We start from the raw sequence: 22,663 nt of genomic DNA, 5'->3' as shown, positions 1-22,663 counted from the left end.
AGGCTCAATAACTTGGCCAAGGTGACACAGCCACATTGTGGTAAAAACAGGCTTTGAACCCAGCTCAACTACACTGAAGTCCATAGTGTTTTTACTGCACTTTACTGGTGTCAGCATACTATAAAAATAAATCACTTATATTGAACAATATGTGAACCAGGAATCTTGGGATATTTACTTTGCAGAATTTATTTTCTCTTAATCTAGCCTGAGGATGTTAAGAAATCCACTCTAATAGTGTTTTCCCAGAGTGTTATTATTTATATTAACAATGTCAGTGGAATCCACAAGTAGACATCATCACCTAGCTGCTACCTGGAAAAAGAGAGAAAAAAAATCTTAATGCCTGTCTTGGTTGAAAATACATGTTTTATTTTAACCAGTGTGTTTTATGCCATGACTATTGTTAAAATTATTCTTCTGATCATATCAGTATTACCTGTTGTGCCACGAATGTTTAGTTTTGATGTGCTTTAGAAAGAGTAAAATAGTCAGAAAGTGCATTTTTTAACAAATGGCTTGAAATATTTTGAGTGACATTAATGAAATGTAGTTGACATTCGGTTTTTTGTTATCACTCTATGTTTAATCTGTAAATGATAATCTAGTAATTTGGCGAATATTTATTGTTTTGTAAGTTAGTTTAATACACTTCAGGTTGTTGAAAATATGATATAAAAATAACTGGTAATAGCTAGGTACTTATAAAGTTTGACAAATGAGAAATATGTACCAATTATCCAGTTCACAGTATTTACCAAGAATTATAATTTGCGTCTTCATTGCAAAACAAATAGTCACTTTAGCTTTATTCAGAAAACAGCAGCTCTTATGGGATTACCTGGTCTATCTGTTGCAGATTCAACTTTCAGAGGTTAATATGAACTGTTTAGGGGAGAATAAAATTTATAAAAACAGAAGTTTTCTTTTAATTGGAATGACTTCCAGTTCACAGAAAGACTGACTCACTAAGTCCTTGTCTCACCGTCTCGGCATGGCGTCCAGTGTCAGTGGTGGGAATAGTAATAGCACTTCTTCACATTTGTGTGGCACATCACAGTCTGATAAAGCACTTTCACATAGTGTCATTTGGATTCTGCACAGAGGGCAGCATGTGGCTGTGGCGTCTGCTAACTGCAGCCTTGTCATCTTGGCAGTGTACTTGTACTTTCAAATCCAGAAAGCTAACATTGTTAGGGAGATTTCAAATAGTTTTGGAACTATAGGAAAAAGTGTCTTAGAAAATTTGGGGGAGTTTTTTGCGAAGTTGGTGTACTCAGCTGAATTAATCTAATTTTAATGTGGACTCCCAAACATGGAAATGTGTATCTATCCAGGTTTATAACCATCCAGAATTTACTTACCACTCAGAAAGTTTGAGTTTGACTTTCCAGTGTGGGGAAGTCTCAGTTATTTTCTATGGCAGTACCTTGTTTATCCTAATATGTTTTTAAGCTAACGTTTCATAAGAAGTTAGACATCTTTCTTCTTTTATGTGTAATTATTTCAGGGTTTCAGGTCTTGAGATTCTTGAAAATATGGGTGTATTCCATAGGAAATCTATTTTATTTCAATTATTTTGTAAGATTTTCAACTTTCATTTGGATCTTTGAACATTTAGAAATGTAAGCAATTCTGAAACAATATACAAAGAATAAGTATACCTTCAATGAAAATGCACTTATCCAAGCAATATGGCAACATAAAATATGTGCTTCAAGTGGTGTAAAAGTATTTGCACTTAGAAAATCCATTTTAAACTGTTTGTTCTCATAAATTTATGTCTTTGGCCTTTATATTTATCTCCCAGGAGTGTCGGTTTTATTTGCATTTTTATAAGAAAATTGTAATAAAAACTTGGGATTTCATTTTAGGTGAGGTTTTGTATATGGGTTTGTTTTTATACAGTAGAGTTTAATCCATGTGTTGCTTTTCTTCAAGTATAGTTTAAAGGAGTACATTTGGAACGTGTTTTTGGAAAAAGCATATTAATGTAGCAGAAGAGACTTCAGTGCACACTTTCGAAGAAAAACAGTTTCTGAGCATTAAGTGGTAAAAGGCAATAATAATTCAAATGATGATAACAAGCCAACCTGCTAAAAAGAATGCATGTTCTGTGTATCCAGCCATTTCACATGAACTAACCCCATTTAAAAGAATACATTTTCCATTCACTGTGCACATATGTGTAATCATTTTTGACTAAAATCAATTGCCATTATCATGCCAACTAAATCTGCAGTAGAATGTTATTAGTTGCCAGATACAGTACAAAATATATCATTTAAAAATAATCATGATTGAGTCCCAGAAATGAATAGATTCAATTTGTAACAATTAGTTATAGAAACACTCCAGAGAGTAAAGTTAATGTTAATTTTTATGTGTAGTAACTCTAAATTACTATGGAAAAGCCTGTAATGTGGTAGCAATGTGGGGCATTTTAGGCTAAAATACACTGAAACATTAGAGATGGGCCTAATTGCTTTTCTTATTTTCCTGAATATGGTAGGACCTGATCGTTGCAAAATGAACCCGTGCCTTAATGGAGGCACCTGTTATCCTACTGAAACTTCCTATGTATGCACCTGTGTGCCAGGATACAGTGGAGACCAGTGTGAACTTGGTAAGATGTACTTGGCTGAAAGGGTACAGTTCTTTCGCAGAATATATATTGGGAGAAGACTTGTGTTGTCGAATCAATCAGAGATTTCAGAGAAACCCGTGTGTATATTAATTACATGTTAAATGAAGTTAAAATATGAAGGTAATTAACTGGGGGCTGGAAAATGGGCACGGATGTTTAGTGAATTCTGTTAATATATCCAAGACTCAGTGAGGCCCGCTGAGTCTTTTTGTGGATTTTACAGGTAGAATTTACAAATGTAAAGTTGCATAAATATTAACAAAAATGTACATCTATCCCCCAAATCTGCATATAGATAAAGATCAATTTCAGTATAAAAATCTTTTTAGAAAACTAGGCTTAAAAATTAGGAAAATAGTAGAAGTTAGAGACTTTAGTTCTTAGTTTGGGGATAACTTTTTCTTCTCATTTGGAATGGGAAAGACCGTTCCCTGACTCCCAGCAACCAGCCCAACCTGTCCCTGCCTCAGGGAGCTGTGCAATTGCTGTTTCCCTCCTCTCTTTTGGTTCCAAGTAATGTAATTGACTCTCACACTCCCATATTCTCGTTTAGACATCCTTCTCTTTAAAGAAAAAAAAAGGCACGAGTGTTGATTTGGCTAAGTATAGACCTCACTTCTGAGAAAAGAATGATGGACTATGCTGTCCAGATGTTCCTTTTAGAGGTATCACGAAGGTTTGCTTAATTTGCTTACAATGATTGAGTAAAGAAAGCTCACCAATAACACTTTAAATTACACGTAAATATTGGGATACAATCTCAACATTCATATTAAAAGAGTACTTTAAAAAAAAGTCTGCAAGGCTGGGCGGGATGGCTCAAGCCTATGATCCCAGCACTTAGAGAGGGCAAGGTGGGCAAATCGTTTGATCCCAGAAGTTCGAGACCAGCCTGGGCGAAACGGCAGAACCCTACCTCTACCAAATATATGTGTATATATATATATATATATATATATATATATATACACAAAAATGAACAATGCCTGTAATCCCAGCTACTTGGGAGGCTGAGGTGGAAGGATTGCTTGAGCCCAGAAGGTTGAGGCTGCAGCAAGTCGTGTTCACACCACTGCACTCCGGGCTGGGTGACAAAGTGTCTGGCACTCAGCAAGCACCATAAACATGTTTGGTATTATTACTATATAATATCACCGTTACTAAGACCATTTCTTTAGGAAAGAATACATTATATGGCTTAGAAATTTAACTTACTTTGTATATTCATTTAAAAAATATTCTTAAACATTAAATTTTTAGTGTAATTGCGAAATGCTATGGAAATAAAGTTATTAATTTCACCAGGAAAAAGCATATGTAGAAAGATTAGAATCTGTGTAGAAAGATTTTATTTGACATAGATTTTAAAGTTGAGGAAGATTTGACAGGTGGTGGAGGGAGATATGGACACAACAAACAAAAGTACAGAGGCCAAAAGGTACAGAGGCATTTGAGTGACAGCACGGATCCAGGTATGCCTACCTAGGGGTTTGGGAGAGGGAGACGTACTGGGGAGAGAATACCAGAAACCAGGTTGGGTCTGGAAAGCCCTGATGGTCTGGGAAGGTCCTGAGTTCAGGATAGTGTGTAGTGTTACTTCACACTCTAGTCAAGTGATTCCGAGACTTGGGCATGCATCAGAGGGCTGGCCAAATAGATTGTTGTCTCCACCTCAAAGTGTGTGATTCAGCAGATTTGAGGTGGAACTGGGAATGTGGATTTTTAACATTCTTAGGTGATGTTGATGTTGTGGTCCAGGGACCTTGCTTTGAAGACTGCTGCCTTGGGCAGTTGGGATCCATGGAATGTTTGGAAGTAAAAGAATAAAATTATCGCCAAGGCAGTTTGGTTACCTGAGGTCAGGAGTTTGAGACCAGCCTGGGCAACATAGTGAAACCCCGTCTCTACTAAAAATACAAACAATTAGCAGGGTGTGGTGTCAGGGCCTGTAGTCCCAGCTATTCAATTGGCTGAGGCAGGAGAATCCCTTGAATCCAGGTGGCAGAGGTCGCAGTGAACCGAGATCGCGCCATTGCACTCCAGCCTGGGCAACAAGAGTGAAACTCTATCTTAAAGAAAAAAAAAAAAAAGGATAAAATTATCATAACTGTGTCTAAAAAAGATGACATTTAGCAGAGTGATGGATATATTGGAGAGGAAAGGGCCCAGTGCTGGTGAGGCCAGTTAGATACTTTGAGTATTCCGTATGTTCAGTCATCAGAGAATGAGCCATGATTGGAGGTGAAAAGGCTGGGGGTGTTGATTCTTCATTCATTTTAGGGCTTATCTGATTCATTTATTAGCAATGGAGATGATGGCCCAACTCTGAATACCTTTGACATTTTCTTAGGGTTGCAAAATTTAGCAAATAAAGATTCAGCATGGCCACTTACATTTGAGTCTCAAATAAAAACGGAATAACTTTGTAGTGTATGTTTGCCCTAAATATAGCATGGACATACTTGTGCTAAAAAATTATGCATTTTTAAAATCTGAAATTCAAATTTAACTGGCCATCTTGTATGTTATCTTGCAACCTCACACTAAATGGAATTCTTTGATCCTTTTTGGAAGTATTTTGTGAGCTTTTACTATTTTGTTTCAGATTTTGATGAATGTCACTCTAATCCCTGTCGGAATGGAGCCACATGTGTTGATGGTTTAAACACATTCAGGTGCCTCTGCCTTCCAAGTTATGTTGGTGCACTTTGTGAACGAGGTAAGAGCTGTTGCAACGTTTGTGGGATGAACGTTATTGATGTTTTTAGCAATTTTGGTCTCACTGCATATTCTTTCTTACAGTGGAAATTCACATTTTCTTAGGTTTCCTTATTCACGGATAGCTCAAAACATCTGAATAATAGTGTTGGCTTGATTATGGTTGCTTAGCTGATAGACTGGAATTACAGACAGGCACACTGAGCTGAATTTAAGGGCATCCAGCCAATAATAGGAATATTGTCATTGTCATATGTATTTTTCTTGGGGACAAACTAAGAACTGACCTTAATGTGGCTCATGTACCAAGGAGTACTGAATTCAATGTTATAGCTGTTTTGATTTTCTCTTCCTAAGCACTTGAGACCCAATGGGCTTGTTTTTCATAGTCAACCGTATCTGGAAAATGAGTTGATAGAGTTGTTAGAATACATTCGCCTTGGCACATGCTAAGTAGAAGATATTGTGAATCTGCTCACCAGGAAATTTTCCTACTAAAGAAGCATTGACTTTTTCTGAATGAAAGAAAGCCCTATGTTCATGATGGCTTGAATCTCATGATTCCTGTAATTTGCATTTTATGGCCAACCTGAGAATGTATTTTAGGTGGTTAATGGTAGCATTTGTTGGTCCATCAATAAGGAACAGATTGCATGCTAAGCACACTCAGCTTTGGACTGTGGATTTCCTCTACTTAAACTCATACAGTGGTTTGGCTTTGACAAAAGTGTTCACTGCCAAACTTCCATTCCACCAGACAAACTGAAAATGCATTAGATACTCAGACACATTGGTCTGGTCCCACATTCTGCTTCATGGTGTTAATCCGGACGTCACTGCAATGAATACAAATCCAAAAGGAGCACATATTGAATTGACATTCCAAGTGGATGGATGATGGCTACAATTTTCGGTGTTGGGTTTTTTCTTTTTTTATTGCATAGGGTGAATCTGTTTGTTTTAGATTTTGTACATAAAGATAGACTAAGCAAGATCCTCTTCTTAAAGTAAAAACCTTAGAAATATGGCATTTGTTGAGGAAAACAAAAGCCTGAGACAGTTGAGACATTGCAATATGTTAAACAGGATTCTGGCTTCCATGAGTTCCATGTACAAAGAAGCAATTTTAAAAAATCATTTGTTCAGCATGCATTTATTGGGCACTTACTGTCTTCGGAGCCCTGTTCTGGGCATTGGAAATAGAATTATGAATAAAACAAAGTCCCTGATCCTGGTGACTTAGCATAACTCTTGGTAGTCTATACTTTATAGACTACCAAATACATCCAGGCACATTATTTCATTTGGTTGGCACAGCATTTCTATGCATTAAGTGGGCTAGAAATTAAGGCTCAGAGAAAAAAAGTGATGTGTTTAATGTCACACAGGTGGTAAATCATACAATGGGAAAAGTGAACCTAGATGGCTTCACTTTACAGCCCAAGTTTCTCTCAATATCTTCACACTTCTAAAGTAACTCTCAAAGATAAACATTTTATTTATATGTTTATCTGATGGATTGAGTGGTAACAGATTTCTGGAAGGGATTTTGGAGCCATTTACCTTTTCTCTTTCTTTTCAAAAGAATATTGAAAGTAAAAAGTTTTAATTAATTTTATTTCTGGTGCCAAATAACTTTCAGGTATTTTCTATTTTATTTAAAAGCAAGTTTGATTTTCATGCACATTATTTGCTGAGAAACATTGATCCCAGTCTGTTTATGCAGTGCAGCTGTGCTCCTGTGATTTATTGCCAGGATACTGAAAGATTTTTTTCTCCTCTTTTCAGGTTGCCTAAGAACAAATGTTTTCTTCATTAACAGCAGCTTTGTTGTCTAAACAATTTTCTATCCAAAGTTCAGTGATGACTGTGTCGTTGTTCCTTCAGCTGACATTTTCTGTTCTCTGCACTAGTAACTTCCCATGTCACAGTTACTCTGAAATAGAGGACACATTTTGGTGCAATAATTACAGATATAATATCTAGAAAGGGCTATTGGAACAGTAGAGAGGCAGTTCTGGCTGCACAAACTGCTCCAGGCAAAGTCAGTGATACAGCTCGCCAGTGAGAAGTGTAGAGGATGGCACTTTCTTAGGAAATACCTCAGAGGTGTTGAAAACATTACCTGTGCAGCATCAAAAGAATAGATTTTTGGTGAAATTGTTTGTGATCGTTTCATATTCTATGTTCATGAACAGGAGCTGGGCACACCACAAATCTTTCTTTGTATTGTAACCTATTGAAACAACCTATTTTTTTTGTTTGTTTTTGGTAACCTCTTTCAAACCTGTAGGAGTTTTAAAGCATAAGTCTTTCCATACGTTGAATGATTTTTAAGAAAATGTCATCCACAAGAGTTGCCTTTTAATAAATAAAAAGAGTTTCACATGATTTTTAGGTAAGGTTGAAAAAACAAATAGACGATTTCTATTACTAATAGAAATAGCATCCTGGGATATGCAGCTTGACACATTATCCTTCATTACATATTTGTTGAATTCATGAATAATAAAATTTAAGTGAATCAATGTGGATAGTTGGCTTTATTTATTTATTTATTTATTTATTACAGGAAAAACCACTCTAAGTGGTTTTTGCAGATATATTTATAATCATTGGGAAGCTATTATTTAGATAGTACAGATAAATACATTCTCCCAGTTTGGTTTTAACAAACTCTGCCTCTATTTTTTGGACCTGTGTTCTGATAGGAATGTATGCACCCGCTAACTGAGACAGGCATTGTAGTAGTGATATGCTCATGCATCTACATTTTGTGATCACCTGGGTTTTCTAGGAAAAATACTTAATGATAAACTATTTAAAAGACAAAAAGAGGGCCAGGTGAGATGGCTCACGCCTATAATCCCAGCATTCTGGGAGGCCAAGGTGGGTGGATCACCTGAGATCAGGTGTTCGAGACCAGCCTGGAAAACATGGTGAAACCCCATCTCCACCAAAAAATACAAAAATTAGCCAGGCATGGTGGCGCATGCCTGTAGTCTCAGCTACTTGGGAGGCTGAGGCAGGAGACTTGCTTGAACCCAGGAGACAGAGGTAGCAGTGAGCCGAGATCGTGCCACTGCACTCTAGCCTGGGTGACAGAGTGAGACTCCATCACACACACATAAACACACAGACAAAAAAGGGGAAAAAAACTAAAACCATTTGGGTTAATAGCAGATAAGGAAGAGGATGTAGAAAAGTTTTTCTGATGTATTATTCAAGAAGTTAAGATCTTCCAGAGTTTTATATCATGTATCTTAAATGATAATGTCCATGGTTCAGGCAAGTTATGCCGTTACAAATCACATTATTGACTTTGGCAGTAGGAATGTTTGAAAAATTATTTTGATTCTCCTCCTCTGTAAACTAACCCCCTCATGTATGAGTCTTCTTATAGGAAGAGCTGTGTTCTCCCCACCCCTCTCACCTTACCTCTGAATTCTTCCAAATGAGCTCCAAAGCGGAAATACTGCATCCAAGTAGCCAAAATTTGCTTCATTTTGAGGCACTGAGTGCTACTTTTATACCAAACTGTGTAGCTGTCTCTTGAGTCCTTTCCTATGAGATTTGGTAATCTCCAAACAACACTTTAATAAACGCAAAACTTCCAGGGCACATTACTCAAAAGAATTAGTCAGCTGGCTGCAACTAAACAACAGGCCTGATAGACTAAACTGAAATAAATACTGCTCTCAGATAAGCTGCATCTGTTGTGTGAGTGTGGTTTTAATCACTGAAGCCAGGAAAAAAAATGAAGTCTTCCAGCATTCATACTTTCCCACGGTTATAGAAAGAGGAGCAACAGGAAAGAGAGTCAAGAGACAATTTGAGTTTCAATTTGGCCACCAAAACTAACATTAAAGCAAACATTTAATTTAATTTAGTAGGGTTGCGTTTTCTGTTAATCAGCAAATTTGGGTGGGGGGATACTTATTAGGTCATCTGGAAGGTTTTCTTGGTGCCTGAAATTCTATAAACTTGGCAATTTTGTTAGTTTTTACATGTAACTACTTCAATATAATTGTGGGATGTATTTTGTGAAAGTCAAAATTATTTCTACTGATTATTATTTAATATACAGTGTAACCCCACCTGTGGATGAGTGATTCTGTGAGAATACTGCCAATGAGAATACAGTGCTAAGAGCAAGGCTACTTTCTTATGAAATTATGTAAAAATTGGCAACCTGGAAAGTGTAGCTGATACTGCCAGTGTAAAATTTAGATATATTTGAAAAATATTCTCATCCCACTGGAATATCAGTTATAGTGTACTTATTGTGAAACACACACACACACATATGCACGCACACATATATATATGACTTGGTGGAATGGGGGTGTGAATTAAATAATTTGTTATTTCATTTTTAATAAATTTAAAATCTTGATGCATTTTCATTGGGAGTTACGTATCTTACCTTTCTTTTTAGGAAGAAGGCATAAGTTCTAGCTATATCCCAGAAGGTACCTATTCATAAAGGATTTTTTTCTCTTTGTCAGTTAAAACATGACAAAGAGCTATCTTGTGATTTCTCAGATAGCTCTTTGGAAAGTGGAAGAGGACTACGTTCAGAAACTTTGAAGTTGTTATGCAAATAGGGCATTCGTAATCCGATTAGCCGGAATTCTTATCTATCCCTTGAATGAGTCTCTTAGAAAAGTTGTGTTGGTAAGGAATTAGCCCCAGTTGCTTCACAAGTTAAGTCAGCCAACACTATAGCAGCCCAAGAGGTTTTGGCTGGCCCCTCTTCCAGCTTTCTCTGGCTTTAATCAAGAAAGTTACTGTTAGATGCTGCCTTTGCAGTCCAAAGATGTACAGCCATCCACTTCGCACGAATCGGTTGGGCTGACTTTATAATAATTTCTTTGTCATCATGACCAAATTTTATGTATCAGTTACTTCAGGGACATTGCACAGATATTGGCTTGGGTATCCTGTTAGCGCTTGAATCCGGGTGCCAAGTTTGAGTGATGTATGTGTGTTTAATAAGCTCCTGCCTGTTTTCTCCCAGACACCGAGACATGTGACTATGGCTGGCACAAATTCCAAGGGCAGTGCTACAAATACTTTGCCCACCGACGCACATGGGATGCAGCCGAACGGGAATGCCGTCTGCAGGGCGCCCATCTCACAAGCATCCTGTCTCACGAAGAACAAATGTTTGTTAATCGTATGTACCAAATAGACATGGGTTTCCTGGAACTTCACTCATTCTCATCACTCTCTTAGTTTTGTCTGTGTGCAAGTGAAAAGAAGTAGCTTTTTCAATCACAGTACAACTTATCAGATCCCTCATCTGTGAATTACTTAAAATCATCTCACCTGTGTTAAGTCCCCCATTTTTGGGAAACATTCAGCTATAATATAAGAAGGCATTCATTAGTCTACCAGCAGTAATAGGTGAAACACATGCTGTAGGTTGAATAATAAGAAATTGTTATTCGACCATTTTAAAATTTACAAAAACAGCCATTTCTCACGGCTCAATAGAATTCTTACTATGGTCATACTTTTGTAGGCTCTATTTTCAATATGTATATGCCTGTGAAAATGACAGTTGCTTTCAGTTATTTTTATCCTGCTAATTAAAATTGAATTGTTAATAACAGCACCCTAATCTTACCTTTTGGGCATATTGATTCTCATTCAAGTTTCTAAATATTTTAAACTATGGAAAGTGAGCTACATCCTAAGAACTTGAATAGGTGGAGATGGAAAGCTAATGCAACTTAATATCAGAGCTGTTTAATAACTCCTTCATCCATAGCAAAAAGGAGAGCAACTAGTTTTTATGTAGTATTATGTAGAAATTTGTGGCTCATAAGGCATTTTGTTTTTAAAGAGATGGCGTCTTGCTATGTTGTCCAGACATCTCTTGAACCTCTGGACTCAAGTAATCCTCCCACCTCTGCTTCCCAAAGTGCTGGCATTTTAGGCATGAACCACCATTCCCAGCCTCGTGAAGCATTGTTTGATGTTCTATTAATGATTTTCTCATGATGCCTACTATCTTTTAGAAGTTTGTTAATTTGTAATCTGGGATAGAGGATCGTTTAACTTTACCGTGTGTTATCGTTGCCGGTGACTCACCTCATGATATTTTTGAGGATAAATTTGTAGAACTATCTAATCTAGGTGTTCACTAAGTAAAATGCTTTGTGAAGAAACACTTAAAAAATGAGGGTAGCATGGATAAGATCTGGCATATTTTATTGGGTCACTGAATTTTTGCCAATGGCATCACTTAACAGCTAAAAAACAGAACATTTCTATCATGAGTAAGGATGAAAAAAATTTAATTATAATAAATTTCTAGGAAAATTATTGTCTGTGTCTGATATTTTAATGTTTCACAGTGTTTGCATATTAACTTTTTCATTTAAAGCACATTGGGCAGAAGAACAAAAGATAGGCTAGGAGAGATTTTTTATGAGCAACTAAATAAAAATCCAACCAGTAAAGAGAATGCATGATTCCAGCTGAAAGTAATTTTCTTTGATATATTTTCATCCATATATGGAAAAAGTAGTACAAATATCTATGTGGTTTCCTATCCCTTAGGTGTGGGCCATGATTATCAGTGGATAGGCCTCAATGACAAGATGTTTGAGCATGACTTCCGCTGGACTGATGGCAGCACGCTGGTAAGATGCCTTTGAAAATGATGTCAAGTTCTACATTCGGGAAACTTGGTACTCTGCACTGATAGCACATTACAGAGGGTGCATTAGAGACTTGCTCGAGGTCACTGAGTGAAACAGGGAAGGGTTAGAAGAGTTCCAAGATAACTGATCCAACATCCAGTACTCTCTTCAATAGTTGTGGTTCTCTTTAAAAGAGGAGTGTGCCAATCACGAGGTCAGGAGTTCGAGACCAGCCTCGCCAGTTAAAAAAAAAAAAAAAAAAATACTACAATTTTTTCAAACAAGAAAAAAGCTAGAATTGCCTTGGGTCTGTCTTTCAGGTAAGCTCCAGAGAAAAAAGAAAAAGAATAAATGTAGCAGAAAAGTCCTTTTTAAAAAATACCTTTCAGTCTTAAATACTTGCACGGGAAATCTGCTATAAGGCATGGCTCATTTTATCCAAGCAAAAATATTCATTTTTTTTTATCTTAAAGAAGATTGTTGATGTTGTCTTTTGAATCTCTGCTGACTAATTACACATTTCAACTTTTTTTTTTTCTATTTTTTTTGAAGAAATAAGTGACTTGGAAATACTGGCCACAACTTTGAGTAAGCTGTAATAGGTTCTTAGAACGGGTGAAGCTGTTTTGAGTCACTCCTACTAAACTCAAATGAATCTAATTCTTTTAGAAAGTGTTCAAATGTGATTGGCTATACTAGTGGTACTCAGTGCTGGCTGTTCATTAGAATCACCTGGAATATGTAAGGAAAAACTGGTGTTAGGCCTTCTCCCACGTTCATTATGGCAAAACCTCTATCTGCTGTATTTTCTCAGCGTTCCACAGGTAATTCTGAAATGCAAAGTTTTCCACTGGGCTAGAGAGTAAGTGTAAATTAAATTCTAAATTAGAAAATAAGTAAAACATTGAAAATAACTCTAAAGGCCTTTTTGTGTGTGAATTACTTAGGTAATACTTCAGTTTCATTTATTATCTGCTGCTTGTTTGGATTTAATGAGTTTTACAAAATATAAGGTTTATTCTAGAATAGATGCCAAAGTAGTCTCTGCTTTTGGAAGTTCTGTCTTAAGCGAAGCTTCTCCGTGTTCTTGTGGACACACTACTCACTTTGTCTACGTGTCAGCCACTGCATTAAGCACTTGCATGTGTTTAGTCCCTACAATGGCTTTTAAGAGAGGCATTGGGTTTTCCTTCACCTGTTTTACAGGTAAAGAAAGGGAAGGTCAGTTAGGTTGTGCTATTTGCCCGGAATCACAAAGCTGTTAACGGATGAAGCCAGAATTTGAACTTAGGCCTGTCTCCAAAGCCACAGTTTCTTCTGACTGGTATCTCCTTGGCTTTAAAAAGACTGTATCCCTTATTACATTTTTTGCTTTGAGCAACCCCAAATAAGACCTGAATTTCTCTGTCACCACTGTTTATGTTTAATCAGCACTGTTTCAGTGTTGGTCATTCAAGTTCATATGTAGGTTCTTTGGCAAGATGTGAAAAAAATAGGGAAAACAGGTTGTTCTTAAAATATGTTCCCAGTGAGCTATAGGAACCACAACCTTAGAATCAGTAGGCTCATTTTCTTCTATTAATAATTGTCCTGGATGGATGATTGGATGTGTATCCACATTTGTTGCCTCTTTATGTTTTCATTTTGCTGTACTTAGGGGGATAATATTGGTCCATTAGATTAATAGCAATTGGTACGGCATGAATCCTTATATTACATTCATTTTAATTGCAGATAATTTTGTTCTTATTAATTTAATTTCTAAGTGAACATATGATTAAGAGGATTATTTCTATATATTATAGATAAACTGTTTTTTATAATTTTGTTAATGCATATCATACAGTATATGCATGTAATGAGTTTGCTAAATGTGTACTTCATTCTTATGGAATAAATTGGGTTTTAGGTGGGCCACAATTAAGTCTGCCTTCCACAAATTTCCCTTATTTATAGCCCAGTGAAAAGTGCGGGGTTTTGTGAGCCCCCATCATGTATACAGAAGCTGGCATGCCCAGGACTCAGCTGGTCATTTCTATCTAGTTACTGCTTATGTGTGCCTTACAGATGCAGGCCATGACTTAGCTCAAAGTGTACCTATTGTCTGGGTTCCTGTATCTTCCAGCCCTGAGCCGAGAATAGCTGCATTTGGCCAGGTGGAGTGTATGAAAAATCTGTTTTTCCTACACACTGACCTGACTGAACCAAGCCCCATCTATTTCTAATCTGTCATTGGTTACGTAGATTTGATGTATGTGTTTTTATTCTTAGCATGTATGTGTGTTACTAGACGTTTATTCTGGTCTCTCCTTTAGCAGTTTACCTCTTCAAAGAAGTAATTGTTTTCCCTGCTTTTTACTTCTCATGGTGTCTGAGATAAAGTGTTATCCTTTATTCCTCTGTGTTTGGTTAAAGAGACTTTATATCGGCCTGTATCTGGCAGCTGTGTGGATTCTGTAGACTATCTTAGGAAATTTCTCTTTTCTGCCAAGTGCCATGCAGGTGAACTTGACTCATCACATGCCATTATTTCTCTATACCAAAGCAAGGCAACTCAGCTAGTTTTTGTCTGTGTCTATTAATTTTTAATGTAAGTACACAAATACTCTGAAAGAAATAACAATGACCATTTCCATAGTCTAGAATGGTCCTAAACATGGTAAATTAGTGAGCATTGCACCTTGTCAAAAAAGAAATATTGATTTTCCTCAGAAGCTTCCAGAGGAAGATAACATGAGCTGACACAGATAACTATACAACATAAACAAGAACCTTACTGTTAATTAGTCGGCACTTTGACTTGAAACATAAGGATTATGGAGAATGCACTGAGGGCCTTACTTTGAAGACGCATGATGAAATGCATTAAAAAGCAAAGTTTATCAAAGAAATGACACAAGTAAATCCAGAAAAGAGCTCTGACAGACCCTTGGTTTCTTCTTAATTCACTCTTTGTGTAAAATAAAAGTGTGTTAAGGAGTGTCCCTTCACTTTGAACATTCTGGAAGAGAACAGACCATCTGTCCCGGAGCCTGCCTCCCTCGCGTTCCACTGATCTCCTGCCCACTTTCTTGCCTTTGTAACCACCCTTTCCTCTATCCTTTTCCTCTCTGACGCAGCCTAGGTGTCCCTTAAACTCGTTTGTAGTTTTTTCTGCAGTCACCATCCCCTTAACGGGTTCCATATGTGTGGAGGCCTTTGAATGAAATCCTTCTCCTTTGTTTCACTGTTTACCCCAAGGTTTTTGCTTTTGAAAATATCCCTAACAGTGAAGTCTTCATCGGGGGAAGCAGTATCTGCTTATACTTGGAATGGTGTTAATTTGACTGTGTGCAGTTTTAAGAGTTTTGTTTATGTTTTGGAGTGATTTCTCTCCTCTTCCACACCCTCTTTCCCTCCATTTTCTCTTTGAAAGATTTATTAGAGCCTCTCCATCTTGGGCAGTAGAACAGTATTAAAACAAAAAGAACCTTTTCTATTTACCTTAAACTATCTTTTGATAGTTAGTCTTACAATCCAGTAAGAACAGACAAGTTTATATTAGGTCTCAATTTCAATGATCCCTTTTACTGAAATAATTAAATTTGGCTTTCAATAAGCTTACAGTATAAATGTATCATATTTAATATGATTATGCTATGCAGCTAGACTAATTCAACTAATATACTAAATTAATGATGTTGTTTGACCAAGGTATCTAAATTGCCCTTATTCTTGAAATTCTAATGGATTCATTCGACATTACTGGCCTCTATAATAGGATATTGATATCATTCATAAAATGTCAAATTCTTAAGTCTGTTTTATTTTAAAAATCTATTACCTTTTTTATTTGAGGTGTTTGCCCAGTAAATTTCACAAAAGTGAATTCATGAATAAAATTGTGCCTAGGCTTACCCTTGTGATTTATATTAAGATTATTTTCTTTTAATGCATTTCAGTTTTTACTTTGTCACTTGGCTTTCTCCTAACCCAGTTATTCTTTAACTTGACTATTGTTAACTTGACTGTTGTTCTCTGTAGCAAAATGCACCTACTGCTTTATTGGAAACCCTAACAAATAACTTCACTAATGAATTGCTTTGCTTGTCACCCAAGTAATATCTTCAAAGACACTCAGTTAAACTACCCAAGTTAAATATACATTAAAGCTGGTGAACTTAAACAAACTGTTCTTATCTAGCTTATATACTATTAGCTGACTTTTAACTTTTTTCTTTAACCAACTGTTAAATGAATGACTAGTCAGAGTGTTTTTCTTCAGATCTGTTTTCCAGTGCCCCTGACCTTTTCCTTCGCTGGCTATGAACTCTTATTACTCCCTTAAAATTCTTCGGTGTCTGCTCATTGCCTTCGGTATAAAGTTTTAATTATTAGTATGGCAGACAAAGCTATTCCCCCCTGCCTGCCACTTCCTAAAGCTACAGCATCTCAAAAATACTCTCAGTTACTGGAATAAGCCATGACTTCTTACTCCTGGGGGGCTTTGCCAATACTGGCCCTAGCGTTTAGCACGTTCTCATGTCTTATCCTAATTTCATCGCACAAAGAGTCAAATACCCTGCAGAGCCAAGGGTCTCCTTCCAGGAAGGCTTCCTTGCAGGGTATGACTATGGGCCCCTCTTCTGTGCTCCCACGTCCTTCTTTCCCTCTTCCCATCCGAACTCAGGCCCCTGTAAAACTGACTTCCTGACACTGATCCTTCTGAGATAGGAATTAACCTTCGTCTCTATTTTTTCAGCACCTAGCAGAGTAGTTGACATAGAATAGATATTTAATAAATGTTTGAATAAACAAGTGATAATTAGTATACACACATTGCTCAGCCAACTCTTATCTTTTGAATCCTGAAATGAACACATTATGTCTTTCAGCTGAATCTCTGTTTGACATTTCTTGTGACATTTCTTGTTTACCTAAATTAAAGATTTTATTTAAAATTGTACCAGTATGAAAAACATCAAAACATAATAGATGGGTTTTATGGTGAAAAGAAAAAAAAAAAAAAAGATGTTCCTTAAAAATAGAAGTATATAGCAGAACATAATGCATCTTAGAAAAGTATCGGCCCAAAGGAAAACAAGTGTTTTTACTACAAATGAGAATAATTTTGTCCATGGTTGTCCTAGAAACACCTTTGCAATAAACTTTGGAAATTAAAAATGGAAAGTAAATTTTCAGACTCTGCCACCCCTGCAGGTTTGAGTTACATCAGGGCTTGTTTTCCGTGAAATTTTAAGAAACCAACAATTACTCAGAACTTTGGAGGAGAACTTTTTTTCCACATAGGCACATATTCAGTAGGTATACTTTCTGAATAAAAATGAGTTTTAAAAACCTTATAAATTATATCCAAAATGGAGTGAAACAAACAAAAGAAAATATCACTCCTAAATGTTATCAGCCCATTTTACTTTTTGTAGATGCTTTGGCTTAGGATGGTTTGGTTGCCTAAGGTAAGATAGGGCTTCATTTGTAAATCCACTATCTGAGGCTGTTTATTCAAGTGCAGAGAAAACCAGACAGGCAGGGAACGTTATCAATATACTTCCTGGCAAAATGATTTTCAAAAAACATTGTTTTCAACTAAAGACTATAGTGTCTATGGGACAGCCCAATTAAGGAGCTATCAGAAACTCTTACATGCCTTCATCATACGGTTCTGTCCGATAAACCTCCCCAACAAGTGGTTTAAAATCAAACTGTGGAACTCAGAGATTTAAAGCTGTCATATTGCTGTCGTCTCTCTTGGACCCTCTGGAGTAAGATTCTCACAAGGGAATTCTCTGGGCTCCACACTGCTCCTTGCTCGCATTTCTTCAGTGATTCCTCCAGCACCATCAATGCTGACCCCTTCCCACTGGACACTGGCTTCTTCAGTGGATCAGATGCAGTTACTTTAAAGGGAACCATCACCTTAGATGGCCATGTGTAGAGGTTGAGGACTGAATAAAACTGACAATGCCGTTCCATTTTTAAAATATTGAGGCACTTTTGGAAGATTTAGTTTGTTCTGCAGAAAAAGCCCTGATTTTGTTGCTAAACATTTTAAAAACATTCTCTGCATCCCCTTCACTTTTTTAATTTCTGTCATCTGTATGTTGTCAGGACTCAAATGTCGCCCCCCACCAGGTTGCTGGCTTTCCTGCTTCCTGGAAACTTGTCACAACTTCCTTCTGCTCACTTTCCATTCTGCTGCTGAGAGAAAACAGAGAGGCTTTCTCTCTTCTGCATTTGTCCGAAGCTGGTCAAGAAGCTCTAGAACAATTACTAAACCACAGATCCATAAATATCTTATTTTCTAGCTCTAACCAACTCATCTTGCTATGAATTATGATATAAACTAAAAAAAAAAAAAAAAAAAAACCTAATTGATAGGACAAGTAGTGCAATTAATTCTACAATTAACCTTCATTACTTAAATTCTTCTTAAAAATATTTCTGGAAGATAACTCAATTTTGCATTTTGTTTTTCATTTTGGTGAGCATAGTTTGGCTTCGGCAACTTGACACACCTACAATTTCCAACACCCACTTGTTCCCTTTCACCAACTGATTAGAGTTGATGCAGAAGAATGGCCAGATGTGTGGATTTGACTCTAAATCCAGCAGCCCCTTCTTCTTTCACAAATAAACACACCAGTCTGTCAAGCAAACTATTGTGAGAAAAGTCGGCTTTGAAAAAGGTAGAAACAATAAAGAAATAGCCCTTAGCCCAGGAAGAGACACTTAAAAGAGGCAGAAAAAAAAAGAGTAACAAATCACAGACCATAAACCATTCTTCTTTATCTGCAGCAATGTATCATTATTACCCTTTCATAAACACGAGGGTTCCTATTCCCCTTCCTCTCCCGAATGTCTTGGGCATTGAAAAGAGAATACGGAGTATTAACTAATTCCAGTGCTTTCTAAGCTTGTTTGTAGGTTTCTGCTCATTTGAAAGGATTTCACATGATTTGGCAGAAAAACAATGCAAAACTGAAGCCCCATATCAAAACTTTGAGTTTTCCTTTTCCTACCTGAAGATCTTAGAAGACTTTCTGTACAACATTTGCAGATGGATGTGTGACAGCTGTGGCGTGGCATTAGTTCTGAAGTCAAATACCATTTCTCTGTGAACAAGTCACACTGCATATCAACATTAATTTAATTATGTTAAACTTCACAGGCTTTATTATATTAACCCAAACGCCAAGGAAAACATATGCTCTTTTCTCATCCCTTAACACATTATCTCGTGAGTGGGAGAATTCTCAGATTCCTTTCTGCAAAAGACTACTGAGTTTTTAATGAAAATTTTGACTTGCGCTGTAGTTTAATTTGATTTGGAATCAAGAACTGATTCTTCTGATTCTAAATGTGAGCAATTATGAGTCATAGATTAGTTCTAAAACACAACCCTACCCTCCGCTTTGTCTTTAAGTTCAGATAACTAGTGGTGGGTTGAACAGCCAGAAGAACAATATTGACTCGCTGCTGGAAAATCGTTTTATAATTGACAAGATTGTTATAAAAAATAAGAAAAGAAGATTTAGTGCAGTAGCATCTCACAGATGCTTTTCCAACAGTGTCCCATGCAACTTTTAAATCAGATGGAGGTATTTAAATCTAATTGTTAATTAGTTTAGGGCAATGCATAACCGTGGAAAAGGCTAAAAGAAAAAAAGGTTTGAATGAGTTTTGGCAGTCTCTCCGTACATTTGGATGGTTAGCACTTCGTGACTGAAGACCTGTGCAAACAAGCTTGGGGTAAAGGAGACTACTGGCACCATTCATTCTATGGATTAAATGCAAGTTGCTCTGGGGGCCTCTGCCTGAGGCCCCCTCTCTCACAGTGGTCTCATAGTTTGAGTAACTCACATCCTTCAGAAAATGCTGTTGATAATTACTGCTTTGTAGGGCAGTGAGCTCACACTATTACACAAGATTAGTGCTGTTCTCAAGAGCCGGCCAGATTGTCTTTCCCGCATAGAGGTTTGCCAGCTAGGAAAATAATGGGCATATTGCCACTTTAACAACTATCAGGAGACCCCAAGTTAGTTTTTCTTCCCTTCAGCATATTCATGTTTGTAGGATCCAACTCCAGGCTGCCAGCGTAGGGTAGTGACACCAAAACAAACGTCTCTTTCTCCTTTAAAACAAAGCTGCTCTTTTCTTTTCAGTTGTCGGTCAGCGAATTACCCCGTTCAACTAAAAGACAGCAGCAAAACCATAACCTCCCTTAAAACATAAATAAATAAGGACCCAGAGTAGACTAACCTTAAGCAAGTACAAGGATCAGAAGAGGGTTTCTCTTTACCTCACAGGGAAGTCATTTGCCCCTAACAAACGAGACAAAGTTAAACGCACCGGTCCCCCCTCTGGACTGCAAACAAATGCCTATTGTGTAGGCCAGACATGTAGGGATAAAAAGTCATTTTAAAGTTACCAAATGTTTTGATTTCTGTAATAAGGAGTCCTCAGAGCCTCTTTTCAGATAACCATTTGACCTGTGTTCTGAAAGGCTGGGGCTAACCCCAAGTGGTTATTCTGTTTGTTATTTAATGAAAAGATGGTTTCTTATCAGCGTGTGCGTGTTTCAAACAGGTACCTGTCCTCTTGGGAGAGTGTTTTCTATTTGGAATTTGCTTTTATACTTCGGTGGTTATCTGCTTGCCCTTGGCATCCAGTGTATTTGGATTGAATTTTGTAGCTATGGGAGTACAGCAGTGGCAATACGGGCTGCAGGTGATGTAAAGAGTTTGCGCACAAAGAAGTCAGCTTTGACTGCAGGTGTCATGTTTTCATAGATAATCTAGATAAATTTTCACTTAAAAACATACTAACTGTGATTCACACTGCAGGCATTGCATTTGTGTGCTTAGGTGTTTATCTATCATCTGACCTTTCGTAAGGATTTTAAGGGGACACATTTGGCTTTGGTTCTGATGCAATTTCACCCTTGATGTAATTCATCTGATAATTTTAAAAGACAGAGTGGAAAAGAATAAACTACTGAAGGTGAACATTTCAGTCAGAAAATTCAGATTATAGATACAACGGCCTGCAACAGAGTAGGCTGCAATCAGGTTGGCAAATACCGATTCGCTGAGGTCTGTCTTCTTGCAAAGTATTCTCTTTGTGTTTTCACTCACAAAACCGAGAGAACATATCCCAGACAATCTTTTAATATATTTTTTTGCCACATGGAGCACATAATCATGATTTTGGGGATGTGGGGTGTTAGTCTAAGTTCTGTTAAGTGATGTAGTTGTTAATTCCTAATATAAGAATGGGTATATATCACCACCTAGTGGTTGTATCGTATTTTGAGTTTCAAAACCCCATTTACGGAACTCCACCCAGATATACACAGGACTAATACTATCTGTAAATTAAGTTCCTGTAGCTTTGAGTAGTTTTTAAATTCTAGTATAAATTGCATGATATTGTAATCCTGAAAGTTAAACGTGAAATGAGAGGGTTTTTCAAATGCAGCATGAAGCTAACACATGTAGTCAAATGCTTAGTAAAATCCTAGCAACTAAGGCAAATATTAGGACCTGTCTGTCCTGTGTTTTCACTTTATACACAACAGTAGAACCCTGCAGAAAGTTTTCCTTGGCTAGTTTCCTTGGGAAGTGAACCGAGAGGGCTTTTGCAGGGTTTTTTTAAATGATTTTTTTTTTTTTTTTTTTACTGTGAGCTAAATTAGCGATGTTTGGAGGAAAACAGAGTAAGTGAAGAGCCGTGATGAAATTGTTCAAGAAAAAACTTCCAAATTATAGTTTGAAGCTCAGCAAATTCTCCCAACAATTAAAATAATATGTTATGAATGACTAGTGACTGGACACATGTCAAGAATTGTTTGTCCCAGTGGGATGTACTTGGCAAAATCCTTAATTGGTCATTTAATGTAATCTAAATTATGGTGAATTTTAAAGAACAAAAGATGACTGCACCTAAGCTGAAAAATCACAGATAATATGTGAATAGATATAGAGAGGGTTGGAAGGTAGGCCCTTGGCAGTTACAGATTCAAGATTTTCAGTTCGAGTTATACGTGAGATCCTGAAGGTCTACAGTATGAAATCATTTGTACTTTTGGTCCAGGCACAAATTTGAACTGTACCCAGTGACTGGCTAGTGTGTAAAAACTCTTGGTGAGCTCTCAAGTCTATCTGTTGGACAGCTTAGTTTCCCCATCGCAAGAAGTGTGTTGCTGTCTACTCCGCTGACCATTTTGGATGTTCTCCACTGTATTTACGGCAGGAAATAATCTGCTACACAGGTGTGTGTGAATAGAAGCATTCCCAAGTCTTAGGTCTTAGGTACTTCTTTAATGCCAAGAAGTAGTGTGTGTGTGTGTGTGTGTGTGTGTGTGTGTGTGTGTGTGTGTGTGAGAGAGAGAGAGAGAGAGAGAGGGAGAGAGAGAGTCTCAAATTTATGACTCACAATAATATGAACTTTAATTTTTTCTAGTGTCTATGAAATTTCTGTGTTCTTTTTGTTTATATTGTATGATTTAGGAGCCAGTAGAGAGGAAAAGAAATGAAAAGATTCTAAACAGAGTGTCTGACTCTTCTAGAGAACCAGTGCTCATTGATTGGTCTTTGTAATTATTTGACCAAGTTAAGGAATTGTGAAATCTCAGTGAAAAGAACTT

General features: G+C 37.0%; 1 protein-coding gene across 4 annotated transcripts in view; it reads left to right on the top strand.

Annotated features, from left to right (window-relative positions):
- Window positions 1-22,663, top strand: part of VCAN (versican) — a 112,131-nt gene that overhangs the window by 73,442 nt on the left and 16,026 nt on the right. For all 4 annotated transcript variants that reach the window (XM_032276719.1, XM_032276703.1, XM_032276711.1 and 1 more), the window contains 4 exons: window positions 2,513-2,626; window positions 5,253-5,366; window positions 10,386-10,544; window positions 11,936-12,018. In XM_032276719.1, the coding sequence (XP_032132610.1) occupies window positions 2,513-2,626; window positions 5,253-5,366; window positions 10,386-10,544; window positions 11,936-12,018 (470 nt within the window). The remainder of the gene's footprint in view (window positions 1-2,512; window positions 2,627-5,252; window positions 5,367-10,385; window positions 10,545-11,935; window positions 12,019-22,663) is intronic.

The sequence above is a fragment of the Sapajus apella genome, unplaced genomic scaffold, assembly GCF_009761245.1.
Source record: "Sapajus apella isolate SASKATOON/1434 unplaced genomic scaffold, GSC_monkey_1.0 scaffold1, whole genome shotgun sequence".
Classification (NCBI taxonomy): Eukaryota; Metazoa; Chordata; class Mammalia; order Primates; family Cebidae; genus Sapajus; species Sapajus apella.
This window is presented reverse-complemented; position numbering and strand designations above follow the sequence as displayed.